The following is a 14280-nucleotide window of genomic DNA, read 5'->3' on the forward strand; positions in this document are numbered from 1 at the left end:
TGGTCATTTTGATTGATCACTTAATAATTTGAACATGAGAAAAAATTTTGAGAATGATGAAAGGATATTTAATCTGATGACTTTAAGATGATGGTTCCCTTTGACTGGTCATCAGCTGGTGAGTGCCTTAATGCTTCTTGTTTTTCTTTAGTTGAATTTCAGTTCAGCAAACTATTGTTGAGTATTTTGTAAGGAACAATATTGAAAGATTTGCCCTTGCATCAGGGGTTAGAATTCCAAAACCACTCTCAGCATCTTTGCACATGGTTTTGTACATGTGCACAAAACCGAGTCTTTGAGAGGAGGGAGTATGAGAATCTGTTAACCTGGGCAAGGGAAACAGTTGGCTCAGGTCATTTTGAATAGTTTTCAGCTTTTTCTCACTTTGCGAAATGCTTTGATTCCTTGAAAAAAGCTCCACCACTATGAACTAAATTGTGTGAAATCAAATAATCATCTTTCTGAATTCTCCTCCCCTCCTCTTTTATTTTTATTTAGGAGCAATAATGGAAAAGAATTCCAGAAATGGAGTGGCATGAATGTAAAGGTGCTATAATCATAAAGTTAGGTATAGAATGGGAGGTGCAACTAATCAAATGAGTCAGCCCCCGCTCAAGCAACTTGGTTACCTGCTTTACCCTGTCCTCCACTGGACCTGTGATAACCATCCACCAAAAGAGACACCCTCCCTTCCCACCTGTGCCCTACTTTGGTGTTATTACCAACACAGATTCAGAGCAAAGTGACTGTAGGTTTTGGATTCCGAGTGATAAATTGAGTGGTTTTCCACTTTACTGTTATAGGTGAAGAAGAAACTAATGACACCATTTTGTTTTTTTAGCTCTCTCTTCTGCAAATATTTGATCCTCTGTGCAAGGCATAGTTCTAGAAAGAGGCTCAGAAATAAGACATGGATCCTACCTTGCTACACAGTGTAGTTAAAGTGCTCAATAGGAGCTTGCCATCCACTTGAGAAAACACGGCATATGGATACAACATAAACAGAGACCATAAAAGATAATAATAGGATTAAGTACTAAGTAGCATGTTTGTAGTATATTCATTCAACAAATAATGATAATGCCTATTATATGTCTGATACTACTAACATACCAGGATACAGACATTTTTGATACTGTACAATAAACAACCAGGTTATCTGGAAAGCTCAGTTATCTAAATCTGGGGGTGGTTTTATCAAAAAGAGGTGAATGAGAATATTTTATTGCAAGCTAACAGAAGATATTTACTAATTTTAAAAGTATTTCATGTTATGGGGTTCTACTATATACCCAGGGCCTTCTATAGTGCTTAATGCATTATAGACAGTCATTAATACATAAGTAACGGAGCAAAGTATTTGTAAATATGGACTATGATTTAGGATTTAAAAATAAAAGTTAAACCTTATCAAACAGTTTAGCCATCTCAATATAGAAAAACAACACATTGGATTAAAACATTCTTTTAATATTATTTTCTATAGAGCATACACAAAATATGATATTCTCTTTTATTTCCCATATGATTTAATTCGAAATAAATTTATCAAACCAAAAGTGTGCTTAAAATTTATTTCAAAGCCTCTAATGAATTTTTCCTTTAAGAGACTTCAATCAACTTATTGCTGTAATTTTTTTAAAGTGTTAAAGCAAGTATTTATTATGTGATTCTTCCTTACTGTGAAATGTATTATGTAACTATTTTGGTAAAGTAGTATTTAAAAGACCCTGGGAAAACTAGGTCTTCTTTATTCTTGTGAATCAACTAATGGAATCAACTCATTTACATATGAACCTGAGTATTGACATTTTGACATAAGTGAGCCAGAGGGAGTAGATAAATTAAGACACTGCCTTATGTATTTTGCCTCAAGGAGTTTCTAATACTTATATCTAATATGATATTTCTTAATTTTTTAATTAGAAAGGATAGATGATACTTCTTAACTTTAATAGATCCAGAAATTGTAGATGGAACTACCTTTAATCAGATATTACGCTTTGTTTCTTCCAGTGTACCATTATATAATTATCACCGGAGCCAAACTACTCAAACTACTGGAGTGCCCAATCAGCATGTTGGTGACTTGGTTCATTGTTGAAAGAATAAACAAATGAACATGTAACCATATCGCATTGTAATCACTACACATATAAATTTCCTTGAGTAGCATAAATATGTTTGGCAGTCTTATCTGATTCAAGATGACAAATAAATTGTACTTAGTTCGTAATTAAGATATACAGTATTTTTAAGTCAACAGGCCACACAAGTGACTAAATTGGTTTAGAGGTTTCTCTACTCCTTCAATGGACTCTATCTGTTTCTGTTCATTCTTCTATAATGGACTAGAGCTATTCTTCTTGAAGAGTTGCCACTTTCAATGGAGTGTTTGAAGTTCTAAAACTCAGATTTTTCTCTAAGTGGGCTTATATCGTTATATATAACGTATGTAAATTTTTTTAAAGTTCTCAGAGAGAATGCTCATAAGATCTTGCTCTCTTTTTTCTTATAATGTCTTGTCAAGAGCTTTGTCCTGAGTGAAATCCTGTTTTTGAGCCACTTCTGAGTCAAAGTTATGAGTAAGCTATGCAGTTCACTCTCTTCTTTGGCAATAATGTCGCTGGGTCTGGATCTTACTGTTAGTGTCACTGTTTAGTAGTGTCTTTCTTTGCCTTTCACTCTCTCCTTCCATATTGCTGTTCTGTCTTTGCTTATTTAATGTTTATGTTCTCCTTGCTCTTTAAATATTAGCATCGTTGATATGATTGTTGTTCTCATTATATCACGTATGCTGTCTGCTCCAGACAGCATTTTGATGATAATTTAAAATTTCTCCTTTGCATATTTACTGCTTTTAAGGGCTTGCTAACTCTGTTTATCCAGCCATTCATCCATGTAACCTACAAGATTAGTTCATTTTGATCCTGACATTATCTTATTACTAGGCTCTCTTCTATAAAAACAAGTCAGAATTCAGACTATATTATGAGTTACATGATGCATCGTTTAATCATTGACATTAATCTAGAAGTGGAAATGATATTACATATTCCAAACAGGTACATCATGTTATAATCTCTCTATATAATTTTCTTTGTTATTTTAATATGATTTTATCTAAATGATGACTTTTAAATATAATAGTACTTTCCTATATTTTATCTCATCAATAAGACGGATCACTGTTTTAGACTAGATTTCCTGAAAATGTGCTTGCTATTAATTTGAAGATCTTTGAGATAGTCATGAATATCTAATGGACAAATTTTTATTACCGAATGATATAGAATGTTGATGTTGATAGTGGTGTTTGTACCTTCATTTCACAAGTCATCTCTTTTTGTTCTAAATTACTTCTGGACTAATTTATTCTTAAGCTTCATCAGGGTTGCTTTTACACAGGCAATATAGAGAGTTCTAACATGATGTATTATCATATCCACGTAGGGTAAAACAGATGCTATAACTTGAATGTTAGCTTGAGTTGGGCTTATTCTTTAGACAGTGTATATGCCATAATCATTGATAATAAACATCAGGAAGATTAATCTGATAGACATGAAAAGTGAGTAGTACAAATTGAAGAAGAGAGTAAGGAAGTAGAGTTCATTGAACACTATAGTAGAGGTTATGAGAATCTAGATTCAGGAGATTTTATTTTTTAGTCCAAATATCCTGTAAACATAAGATATGGTTATTTGTGGGGAACAAAAGAGAGAAGAATAGAAAGTAACACTAGGTCCCTCATGAATTGCTGGTGGGACTGTAGCATGGTACAGCTACTGTGGAAAATAGTTTTGTCATTCCTCAATAACTCAAACATAGAATTCCCATATTATCCAGCACTTGCATTCCTGAATATATACTCAAAAAAAAAAAAAAAAGATGTTCAAACAAAAATATGTACTTGAATTTTTATAGCAGCACTATTCAAAATAGCCATAAGGTGGAAACAACCCAAATGTCTATCAGCAAATGAATAGATAAACAAATGTGGTATACTCATACATTGGAATATTATTCATTAATAAAAAAGAATGAAGTGCTAATACATGCTACAGTATGAATGAACCTTGAAAATATTATTCTAAGTGAAAGAAAGCATATACAAAAGGCCATATATTGTATAGTGTGAAGTATCTGGAAAAGGCAAACCCATGACAGGAAGAAGGTTATAGCTACCAGGGACTAGACACAGTGGGCAGTGGGAGCAGCTGCTTAACAAGTACAAGTGTTCCTTCAAGAATGATGAAAATATTTGGGAAATAGAGAGCAGTGATGGTTACACAACATTATGAATACACTAAATGCCCCTGAATTATACATGTTAAAATGGTAAGTTTTATTCAATGTGTATTTTACCTTAATTAAAAAAAAAAAAACTCAAAATTAAGCTAAGTTTAAAAATAAAAGAATACTAGGGCAAGAATCATAGACTTAAATGCTTTCAGGTCCCTGAGAGGTGCAGTAAACAGAGTAAAGAAGTTATAAGAAAGGGAATGTGGTGAACTGGGCATTTGAAGTCAAATGTTTTTGAAACCTCTGTGTGACCCAAATAAAATGTGACTGTGGGCTGTGGTTTTCAACCTCTGCTACAAATTGAACTGAGTAACAATGACTGGTGATGACGAGTAGATAGCTGACAGTATAACTAGAGTTAAAGTTCCATATGAGTAGAGGATAAATCCAAGTTGTTGACCCCTATCGTCACCATATAGCATGATGCCTAGCCGACACACATATATAGATGCTCAGCAGACATTTTTGGATGAAAAATAAATAAGTAAATAAGTAAAGGCTGAGCAGAAAGTCTGTATGCTTTTTCTTAGTCAATCCATCTTCAAATCAGTACCCATAACTAATTAATTTGCAAATGTATACTCACTTTCAGATTGAGCCTTAGTAATAACTATTAAGAGATATTATTGTGGCCAAGTTTTATGAAAACCATTATCTAGTTTTAGTTTTAGTAAAAAATGATTAAGATCCTGAAACTTCTTTTTCCCTTTCAAAAATAGCCTCACAAACCTATTTGAAAATGGAATGTTAATACATGACAGGCAGGCAACAAGTTAATTCTTAGATTCTGCTTGTATTTGTCAGATCGTTTTAGAGCTCTGTTAATTATAACTTGTAAATTCTAATCAGGCCATAGTAAGAGGCTAAATAGAAGGTTATACTTTTACCCTCCTCCCCATTTCCATACTCTAAGAGACTAAAATAAACACATTGACATTACACTCAGAATAAAAATAAACATTTTAGGGTCACATAATTGAGAAATACATTTTTAAGGAGGAAACACTGATTAAGATTGTAGTTTTAAAAAACAAAGTTTTTTTGTTGTTTTGTTTCCTTCTACAAAAGATTTTTTTCTTTTTAAATTATGTGTTTGCTGAGATGTTTATTTTTACTTGAGTAAATTCCACTGTATGAAAGTTTGAGGGAGCGTGTTTAAACCAACACTTAGCTTACTAAAGTCGTGAGGCATCTCTTACCATAATTACATGTAGATCTTTAAAATGACAGACTGTAGACATGCATGCTGATAAATCTACACTGAAAAAGAAAAATATTTTAAATTTATGGTGGATTCTCCCAAACACCATGATCAAATCTACTTATTTAAAAGTATTATTGTTAGGTTGAAAATGAATTAGTATGTATGAAAATTTTTTGGAATTGCTTTTAAATGTAAACCATTTTTTTTAAATAACCTAATTAACATTTTACCTATGCTAACCCCAAACAAAAACATTTTTTTAAATTCTCCAATTGCATCAGATTCACCATTATTTCTAAGCATTTAAATGTTTTTACAATATTGCTTAAACCAGGGGTCAGCACATCACAGCCCAGACAGACTGCCTATTTTTGTAAATAAAGTTTTATTGGATCACAGCTACACCTGTACATTTAGGTATTGTCAATGGCTGATTTTTTGTTAAATTGACAGTTGAAGAGTTGACAGCAGAGAACATATAGCCTACAGAGCCTAAAATATTTCCTGTTGGACCCTTTGAGTAATAATTTGGGGATCCCTAGTTTAAACCATACTGCTATCTAATAGTTTATCATTATAATCAAAAAGCAGTTATTTATTTACCTAAAACCCAAATGTGAAAGATGGTTTTTTCACCTTGCAAAGCTTTCCTATCAGCAGCTAAGAATCTAAAGCTATATAAAATGTGAAGTTGGCCATTCTTTCATCCATTCATTGCTCAGTTTTCACAAGTGAAATTTCATTCTTGTTTTCTATAAATTTGAAAATCACTACATAATAAAAAGGTCCAATATGTGTCCCCTGCTCCCCCACCTCAAAAGAATTTGAAATAGAAAGGATTTTTCTCTGTGATAGTGACCTTTTCTCTCTACTTGATTCCAATCCATAATATCAAACATAGAAACTCTCATTCCCTTTTCTTTCAAAGGACTCAGATTGATTTATTTGCCTCGTTATTCACTTATGCATCTCTTTAAATTATACATAGTATGTGCTTAATTAGTAATTACTGAGCATAATAGCAATTGCATATTATGAAAGTAACTATAGCTCAAAAAGCACAGGAAATAATGGAACAACTCTCAGAAGTTCACCTAACTGAAGCAGAAATAAATGCTACTTCTACTTACTTTGGCTACAGAGTGGTAGAATTTTAGAGCGTTAGATCAGAATGTGTTATGGAGTCATAAGGGAGCAACGGTTCTTAAACTTGATATGTATTAGAATCTGAATGGCTCATTGAAATGCAGAATACTGAGCCAACACTCTAGAGTTTCTGATTCAAAAATTCTGTTTCTGATATGAGCCTGAGAATTTTCATTTTTAAGAAGTTTCTAATTGATGCTGATGCTGCTTACTGGTGACCATACTTTATGAACAACTGTAATAGAAGAAGGAATGGCTGGCCACTCAGGCATTACCTCAGAGAGTTATAGGATAGTGTACGGTCCTCAGCCTTTTAGTATATCCATGGGAGATCGGACACTGTGACTCATACTATTGAAACCTAAGAAACATAAATAAGCCAATTTATGTTTCTTCTCCATTTCTTGTGGCTGCCGGGAGAACCAGATATTTGGGATGACAGAGCATAGCCTCCTATACCCTATACCTTGATGGAGACCCTGACAAATTCTGTGGCTCCATTTATGTGAAATTCTAGGGGAAGCGAAACTAATCTTCATTGGGGAAAAAAATCAGAGTAGTGGTTGCCTTAGGGGTGGTAGGATGGAGATCGAGTATTATAAGGAATTTGAGGGATTTGGGGGTTGATCAAGGACAAGGACATGACCATTGGGACAGAGTTGCATGAGAAATGAAGTCCCTCACAGCATGAGACTGTCTTAGAGGCTTGTGACCAAAGGACAATCATCCATCAGGAGAAGTGGGTAAGGGAACTCCCAAGGTGATGGAGACTGAGGATGGTGTTCCTGGACATTACATATCTAGGTGAAGTCATTCAGTAGCAACGTGGGGAGTCCGTTGGTCAGAGAACTCCAAGGGGCAGTAGTGACTTGAGGTTTTACAACCACTAGGCTCTATCTTATCAATGGCTAGCAGATGTTGGTTGTAGTTTTGTGGCGTATACAAAGCAGGCAAGATATAAATGGCTGAAAATCTGCCTGTTTGTTCTATTTGGGGTATATAAAAATAAGTTTGCTTTCAGCAAACTTTTGAATTAATGAGTCTCAGCCTGCACTGAGGAAATAAACAACCAAGGGGTATTACACAGAGACTATCTTCAGCTAACTTATCTAACAACTGAGAAGGGACAGAGCAAATTTGTTGGAGTGGTGATAATATTCTGTATCTTGATAAGGGTTAGATTACACAGGTGAAATATTTGTCATTGAATATATACCTAATATTTGTGTATTTACTTGTGCATACATTTTTCAAAATTACAAATATTGAACTTTACTTAAAGATATGCATGCTGAAGTACTTAAAGGGAATTGTACTGCTGTATGCAGTTTACACTGAAATGCCACAAATAAAATGGATTACTGAGTAGACAAAAGGATAGACAGTTGGACAGGTATATGACAAAGCAAGTATAGTAAAATTTTAATTGTAGAATGTAGGTTAGAGTATACCTATGTTTCTTATAAAGCTTACACTTTGCTTTAAGTTTGAAAATTTTCCAAGTGAATTGTTAAAGACTAAAGTGTGAGATAGACTGGGGATTGGTTAGGAAACGATGCCAATGCATTAAAAAAATTACAGTTTTATATTTCTTGACCAACTATAAGCTATAATTTTGGAGACATTCAATCCTCTATTTGATCATTTGACTAAAGATCTGGGTGTTTGGTCTGTTACAGGGAAAGTCCTTCCTCTGGCATGGACACATGTGCATTTCTGTCATCATTTACATGCTCCAATAGGACTCTGCTAATTGATGGCAAAGTAGAACTCAAAAGAGGCCTGCAGAGACAAGAGCGGCATCTTTTCCTGTTCAATGATCTGTTTGTTGTGGCTAAAATCAAGTAAGTATACTGTATATTCTCCCTCAGTTATCATTATAAAACTGTACTTCCACAAACAAAGATAGCCTTTCTATTCAGTGCTTACTGTAAGAATGTCTGGCTTCTATTACCATCTAATATCTGAAGTGAGTTCTATGTTTGTGTTTTGGTTTTGATTTTGCAAAAATAATGTTTCAATCATTTATTCATTCAATAAGTGTTCATTTAGGTCTCACCAGTGCCATGCTCTGAATAAATATAGAGGATGAATGAAGAAGGTGATGGGTATGGTCCCTGCTTTCTCAGTGCTTCATTCTAAGGTGTGAAGGCAGGAGAAAATTCCAGATTGTGATTAGTGCTAAGAAAATAAGGTGCTGGATGGAGTAAAATATGGGATATATGTTAGGTAGGTGTAGTCAGGGGATAAAAATGATTGACAGGTGAAAAGCAACCAGCCATTGAGATATTAGAGGATCAGCATTCTACACAGAGGGAATTTCAGGTACAAAGGCAATGGGGAAAAGTTTGGCCCTTTGGAGGAGTTAAAAAGCCTATGTGTGTAACTAGAGCATAATAAGCAGCAGGAGAGTAATATAATTTGTGATTGGAGAAATAGATAAGGATCAAGTTGTAGGCTGTTTAGTTATTACCTATTGCTATAAAACAAATTACCACAAAACATAACAATTTATTACTACAAACATCTCATACAGTGTCTCTGAGTCAGGAATCTGGGAGTGGCTTAGCTGGTACTTCTGGCTCAAAGGCCCTCATGAGGTTATAGTCAAGCTGTTGACCAGGGTTATAGTCATCTCAAAGCTTGATGAAAGCCAAAGAATCCACTACCCAGCTCATTCATGTGAATGCTGGCAGGCTTCAGTTCTTCGCTGGCTGCTGATCTGAGGCTGTAGCTCTTCTCCACGTGAGTCTTTCCACAGGGCTACTCATAACATGATATTGCTTCCTTCGGAGAGAAAGATCCAAGAAAGAGAGTTAGGAAGAGAGTAGGTGAGAGAGAGAATGCCCCAAATAGAAGCCACAGTCTTTTATAACCTATTTTTGGAAGTGGCATATGATCATCTCTGACGTATGCTATTGGCCACACAGACCAACCTTGCTACAGTGTGGAAGGGAACTACACAAGGGTGTGAATACTGGGAAGCAGGGACCACTGGGGGCCATCTTGGAGGCTAGGTGCCATAAAGGCTATGATAAGGGGGCTGGATTTTATCTCAAGGAGTTTTAATTAGGGGAGTAGCATAACATGGTTCATATTTTTAAAATATGGTTCTGGCTACGATAGCTAATGGATTAGAGGGTAGGCAAGGAGACTGGAGAGGAGGTTATTGTATAGTCCTGATGAGAGATAGTGAGGGCTTTAATTGAGGAAATGACAGTTCAGCAAAGGATACAGACATTTTTGGAATATACTTTAGGGGTAACCAAAAGAATTCACTTTTTGCTCAATACTAAATGCCAGTACAATGAACACCCAGCCTAGAACATGGTAGTTGCTATTTGCTCCATCACCCATTCTCATTTTTTATGAAACTTCATAAAAGATAAAAGTATTTTTACAAATCTAATCTCATCAAAGAGATCTTTAGTCACTAAAGAATGGTACTCTCACACCTATGTTATGCCATGTTATCAATGAGACACGAGCTTGGCTAAATACTAATTTTGTGAAATACTCTATTCTATCTGAATGGCATTAATAACAATAAAGACCTCACATTTATTGGGATTTTATTGTATGTTGGGTATTTTTCTAGAGACTTTAACTCCTAACCATTTGATCGGGTGGCTATTATTTTTCTCATTGTACAGAGGACATTGATACTCACAGAAGTGATGTGACTTCCTCAAGATCACAAAGTTAGTAATTAGTTGAGCCCACATTTACACCTAGGTCTACCTTATTTCAAAATCCATGCTTTTAAACATATATGGTCTGCTGTCTCTATTTCTTACCTCTTTTCTTTTGGGTTTCTTATAAGATTCCTTAATCATTTAGTTTCTTTTTAACAATTAAATCAGTCTTTTGTGGTGAGTAAAAGGATCTAACTAAATACTCATCTTAAATAGTGTAGCATGCTTAGTGAACTGTTATTATATTTTTTAAAAATTAGAGGCAAAAAAAAACTATTTCAGAATGTGTTGTGCTATATTCCTAATTGCCATTAAGAAATAAGATTTTAAAAAGGAGAAAGAAATAAAACTTATCTTCAATTTAGTGTTTCCTTCTAAAAGATTTGTAGTTTCAGTTTTATATTACATAACTGCTATTAAGAAATACTTTTTTATTAAAAAAAGATTTTATCTTCAATTGAGTGTTTCATTAAAAAAATCAAAAGATGCATAACAATTGTTTGGAAAATATTCAAATGAAATACAGAAAGAAGCCATTGTGCCACCAAACGCTTTTCTATGACACTTACCTTAAGTGTGCCCTACGGGAAGCATAAATGAGACTGTGAATCCTGATTATCCTTCATGTGTAATTCCTGTGGAATGCTTTTTTGTTTTATAAATCCTACTGAAGAGTTTTAGCTTTACATATTCCACGAGGAGTTTTAAGAATACTTCCATATGTAATAGCTTTGATTTCATTTTAGCCTTTAGTGTTTTCGCAAATGGTTCTAAATGATAGGAAGTACCCAGGTTTCCCGAAGCATTTTCTTTATCCATCCCTGTGCCTTCTAACTATTTAAATCTTATGTCCATTTTAAGCATTAAATTTGTGATTGGATTAAGAGAGATGGTGGTATCAATATCAAAGTTCTAAGAGGAATTAGGTAGAAATTGTCAAAAAGCAATTTCATTGCCAACTTAAAGTAGGTCACCTTCTTGATCCCTAAAGATAAATATTAATTGTGTCAACTCTACTTAAATATAATTCTTATTGTCCTCTTTTTTTTTTCAGCCAGAGTATAAGGAGAAATGATGGAAACAATCTTTTTTTAAACAAAATCTGCTGATTTTGTTTAAAATAATTAGGAAATTTAAAATAACCTTAGCTTCTAAAGACTAGAAAGTCCTTTAACCACTCAGCTGGAAATTTATTATAAATTCCTCTAATTAATCCCAGGTTATATATTTTAGTGCATCTATCTTTGTTAAGGTAAAAATTTTATAAAAATTTTAATAAATAATGTGTATTTTTAATCTTTTGTTCAGGCAGTCAAATCTTTTTGGAAGTAAGCAAATTATAAATAGCAAATGAATCAATTTTTCATAAATGCAGTAAATTTAAAATTAGGATTTTGATACAAATGTGATGGTCAACATATTGTAAAGTAACCAGTTTATGACTATTTGCTGCCATAAATGCAGGCATGAAGACTAATACACCAAAGGTTTTAAAGGTCTTTTTGGGCCTAGATAGCCAACCATGTTACAATTTACTACAGTAGGTACTGAAGATAAAAACAATGAATAAGACATTGTTTTCACATAATTAGTTTACACTGTCTTATCACAAGTACAGAAACACTCATAAAATTTAAAAGACAAAATAACAAGAAGGCCTGCCTGATTTTTATCTTTCTAGATATAACAACAACTTTAAGATAAAAAATAAAATAAAATTAAGTGACATGTGGACAGCAAACTGTGTTGATGAAGTGGAAGAAGGCAACACCAATACCATGAAATCCTTTGTCTTGGGCTGGCCCACAGTGAACTTTGTGGCCACTTTCAGGTGAGAACCATAGCTTGTTCTGTATTTACATGGGTTAGCCACTGTGAAATACAATCACCTATGTAATTTCTAGGACGAAGAGAAAAAAAGTTAAATTTTGTCCTCCTAATTTTTTAAAGGAAAATATTTTATTCTGATTGAGTTATTCTGTAGGCAGTAACTCATCTTTTGGCACAGCCTCAATAAAGACACTTGTATACCATATGTTTCTCTCGAGGAGCTCTTTATTAAAATATGTAAAAAATAATGGTTAATATTGAGAACTCTGGGAATTCTTTATCTGGTTTGACTCCTGATTTTTAAAGGGACTTGTTAAAATACCATAAGGACTATGGAAAAGGAATAGTTTATCAGAGTCCTAGGACTCTACCCCACTCAAACATCCTCTACCCTAATGTGTAGATACTGTTTTACATATTGAGTTTTTGAGTTGCCTCTTTCTAAATATTGAAATAAACCTTTACTGAAAAAAAATTATAAAAGAGTCCAATTAAATTTGGATGACTGCTTGTACTCCCAAATTTTCTAAAGAAATTGTTTTTATAGAAATAAAATTAATGTCATGATATAATGGGATGGCTGAATTGTACATCAGGTTCTGATTTGGCATCTATAGAGGTGTGACAATCAAAAGCAAATTTATGATTCAAGAAATGAAAGTTAATTTTCTAAGACTCACTCATAGCTAGGATAGGGTTGAAAAGTATATGAATAGAGAATTTTTGTGCTCTTATCCTCAGATGCTAAACTGGCACTATCCAGTTCAAGATGAGCATACCAAACTTATATCTGTGATTTTGAACAACTGTACCCTCAAGGCCAGCATTTGCTTTCCACTTAAAGAATTGTTGTTCATCATATGCACACAATGTTATGTTTTCTTTTGTTTGCTTCTTCCCTTCCCACTACCACCAAACTTTTTAGGCATCATCCCAAAGCCAGATAACTGAAATTTTCCTAGATGTTAACTTTCTAATGAAAGAAAAGTATGTCATTAAATTCTGTTATGCACTATTGGCCAGCACAAGATTTTAAGAACTTATTTAGAAGAAACATGTATTCGTATCATTTTCTGCAAGTCTTCTTTTCCATGACAGATTTCTCTAGATATTATCATTTCCAATTGCTTAATCTCCTTGGACTTACTGGAAAAAGGAAGCAATTTCAAGTGAGAGGTGGGACTACATGATGTCCTTAATCAAGAAGTTTCCATGAAACATTTTTAAGAAGGGAAAATGTAGAAATGAGTTTCACATACATGTATTCCTCAAAAAGTAAAAAATTTTAACCACATAATTAAGGTTAACATCACTAGTGATGTCATGTGATACCAAGTACCCCTTGATAGAATGTGATGAAAAGAACAGTTCACCTCCATGGTATTTCTCCCCAAAACACATAACCCCAGTCTCATCATGAGGAAATCATCAGACAAGCCTAAACTAAGGGCTGTTCTATAGGTTACCTGACCAGTATTCCTCAAATCTGTCAAGGACAAAAAAATAAAAAAATAAAATAAAAGATATAGAACCTATCGCAGGTCAGACACTAAGAAGACATGATAACTAAATGCAAAGTTGTATCCTGAATTGGAACCTAGAACAGAAAAAGGACATTAATGGAAAAATTGATGAAATCTGAATAGTCAAGAATTTAATGAACAGTAATGGACCAATATAGGTTTCTTAGTTTGACAAATATGCCATGATATTGTTAGAGGATGATATCAAAAGAAACTGAAACTGGGTGAGAAGTATACAGGGACTCTCTGTACTATCTTTACAACTTTTCTGAAAATCTAAAGTTATTTCAAAATTGAAAGACTTCTTTAAAAAAGAGTAGTGTTGAAGAGTTCTGTCTCTGGTATGTCAGAATGAAGTCTTAACAGACTGACCACCCTAAAGATCAGCGGTCCCCAACTTTTTGGCACCAGGGACCCATCCTCCTATGAGAATCTAATGCCTGATGACCTAAGGTGGAGATGAGGCGCTAATGCTAGTGCTGGGGAGCGGCTACAAATACAGATGAAGCTTCGCTCCCTCACCTGTCACTCATCTCCTGCTATGCAGCCTGGTTCCTACCAGGCCACGGACTGGTCC

The 14280-nt window shown here is 34.1% G+C and overlaps 1 protein-coding gene across 1 annotated transcript in view; it reads left to right on the top strand.

Annotated features, from left to right (window-relative positions):
* The window catches only part of ARHGAP20 (Rho GTPase activating protein 20), a 98454-nt gene that overhangs the window by 46390 nt on the left and 37784 nt on the right, over window positions 1-14280 (top strand). The window contains 2 exon segments of the mRNA XM_006927018.1: window positions 8335-8499; window positions 12032-12181. Coding sequence (XP_006927080.1) covers window positions 8335-8499; window positions 12032-12181 — 315 coding nt within the window.

Source organism: Pteropus alecto, unplaced genomic scaffold (genome assembly GCF_000325575.1).
Source record: "Pteropus alecto unplaced genomic scaffold, ASM32557v1 scaffold224, whole genome shotgun sequence".
NCBI classification, from domain to species: Eukaryota; Metazoa; Chordata; class Mammalia; order Chiroptera; family Pteropodidae; genus Pteropus; species Pteropus alecto.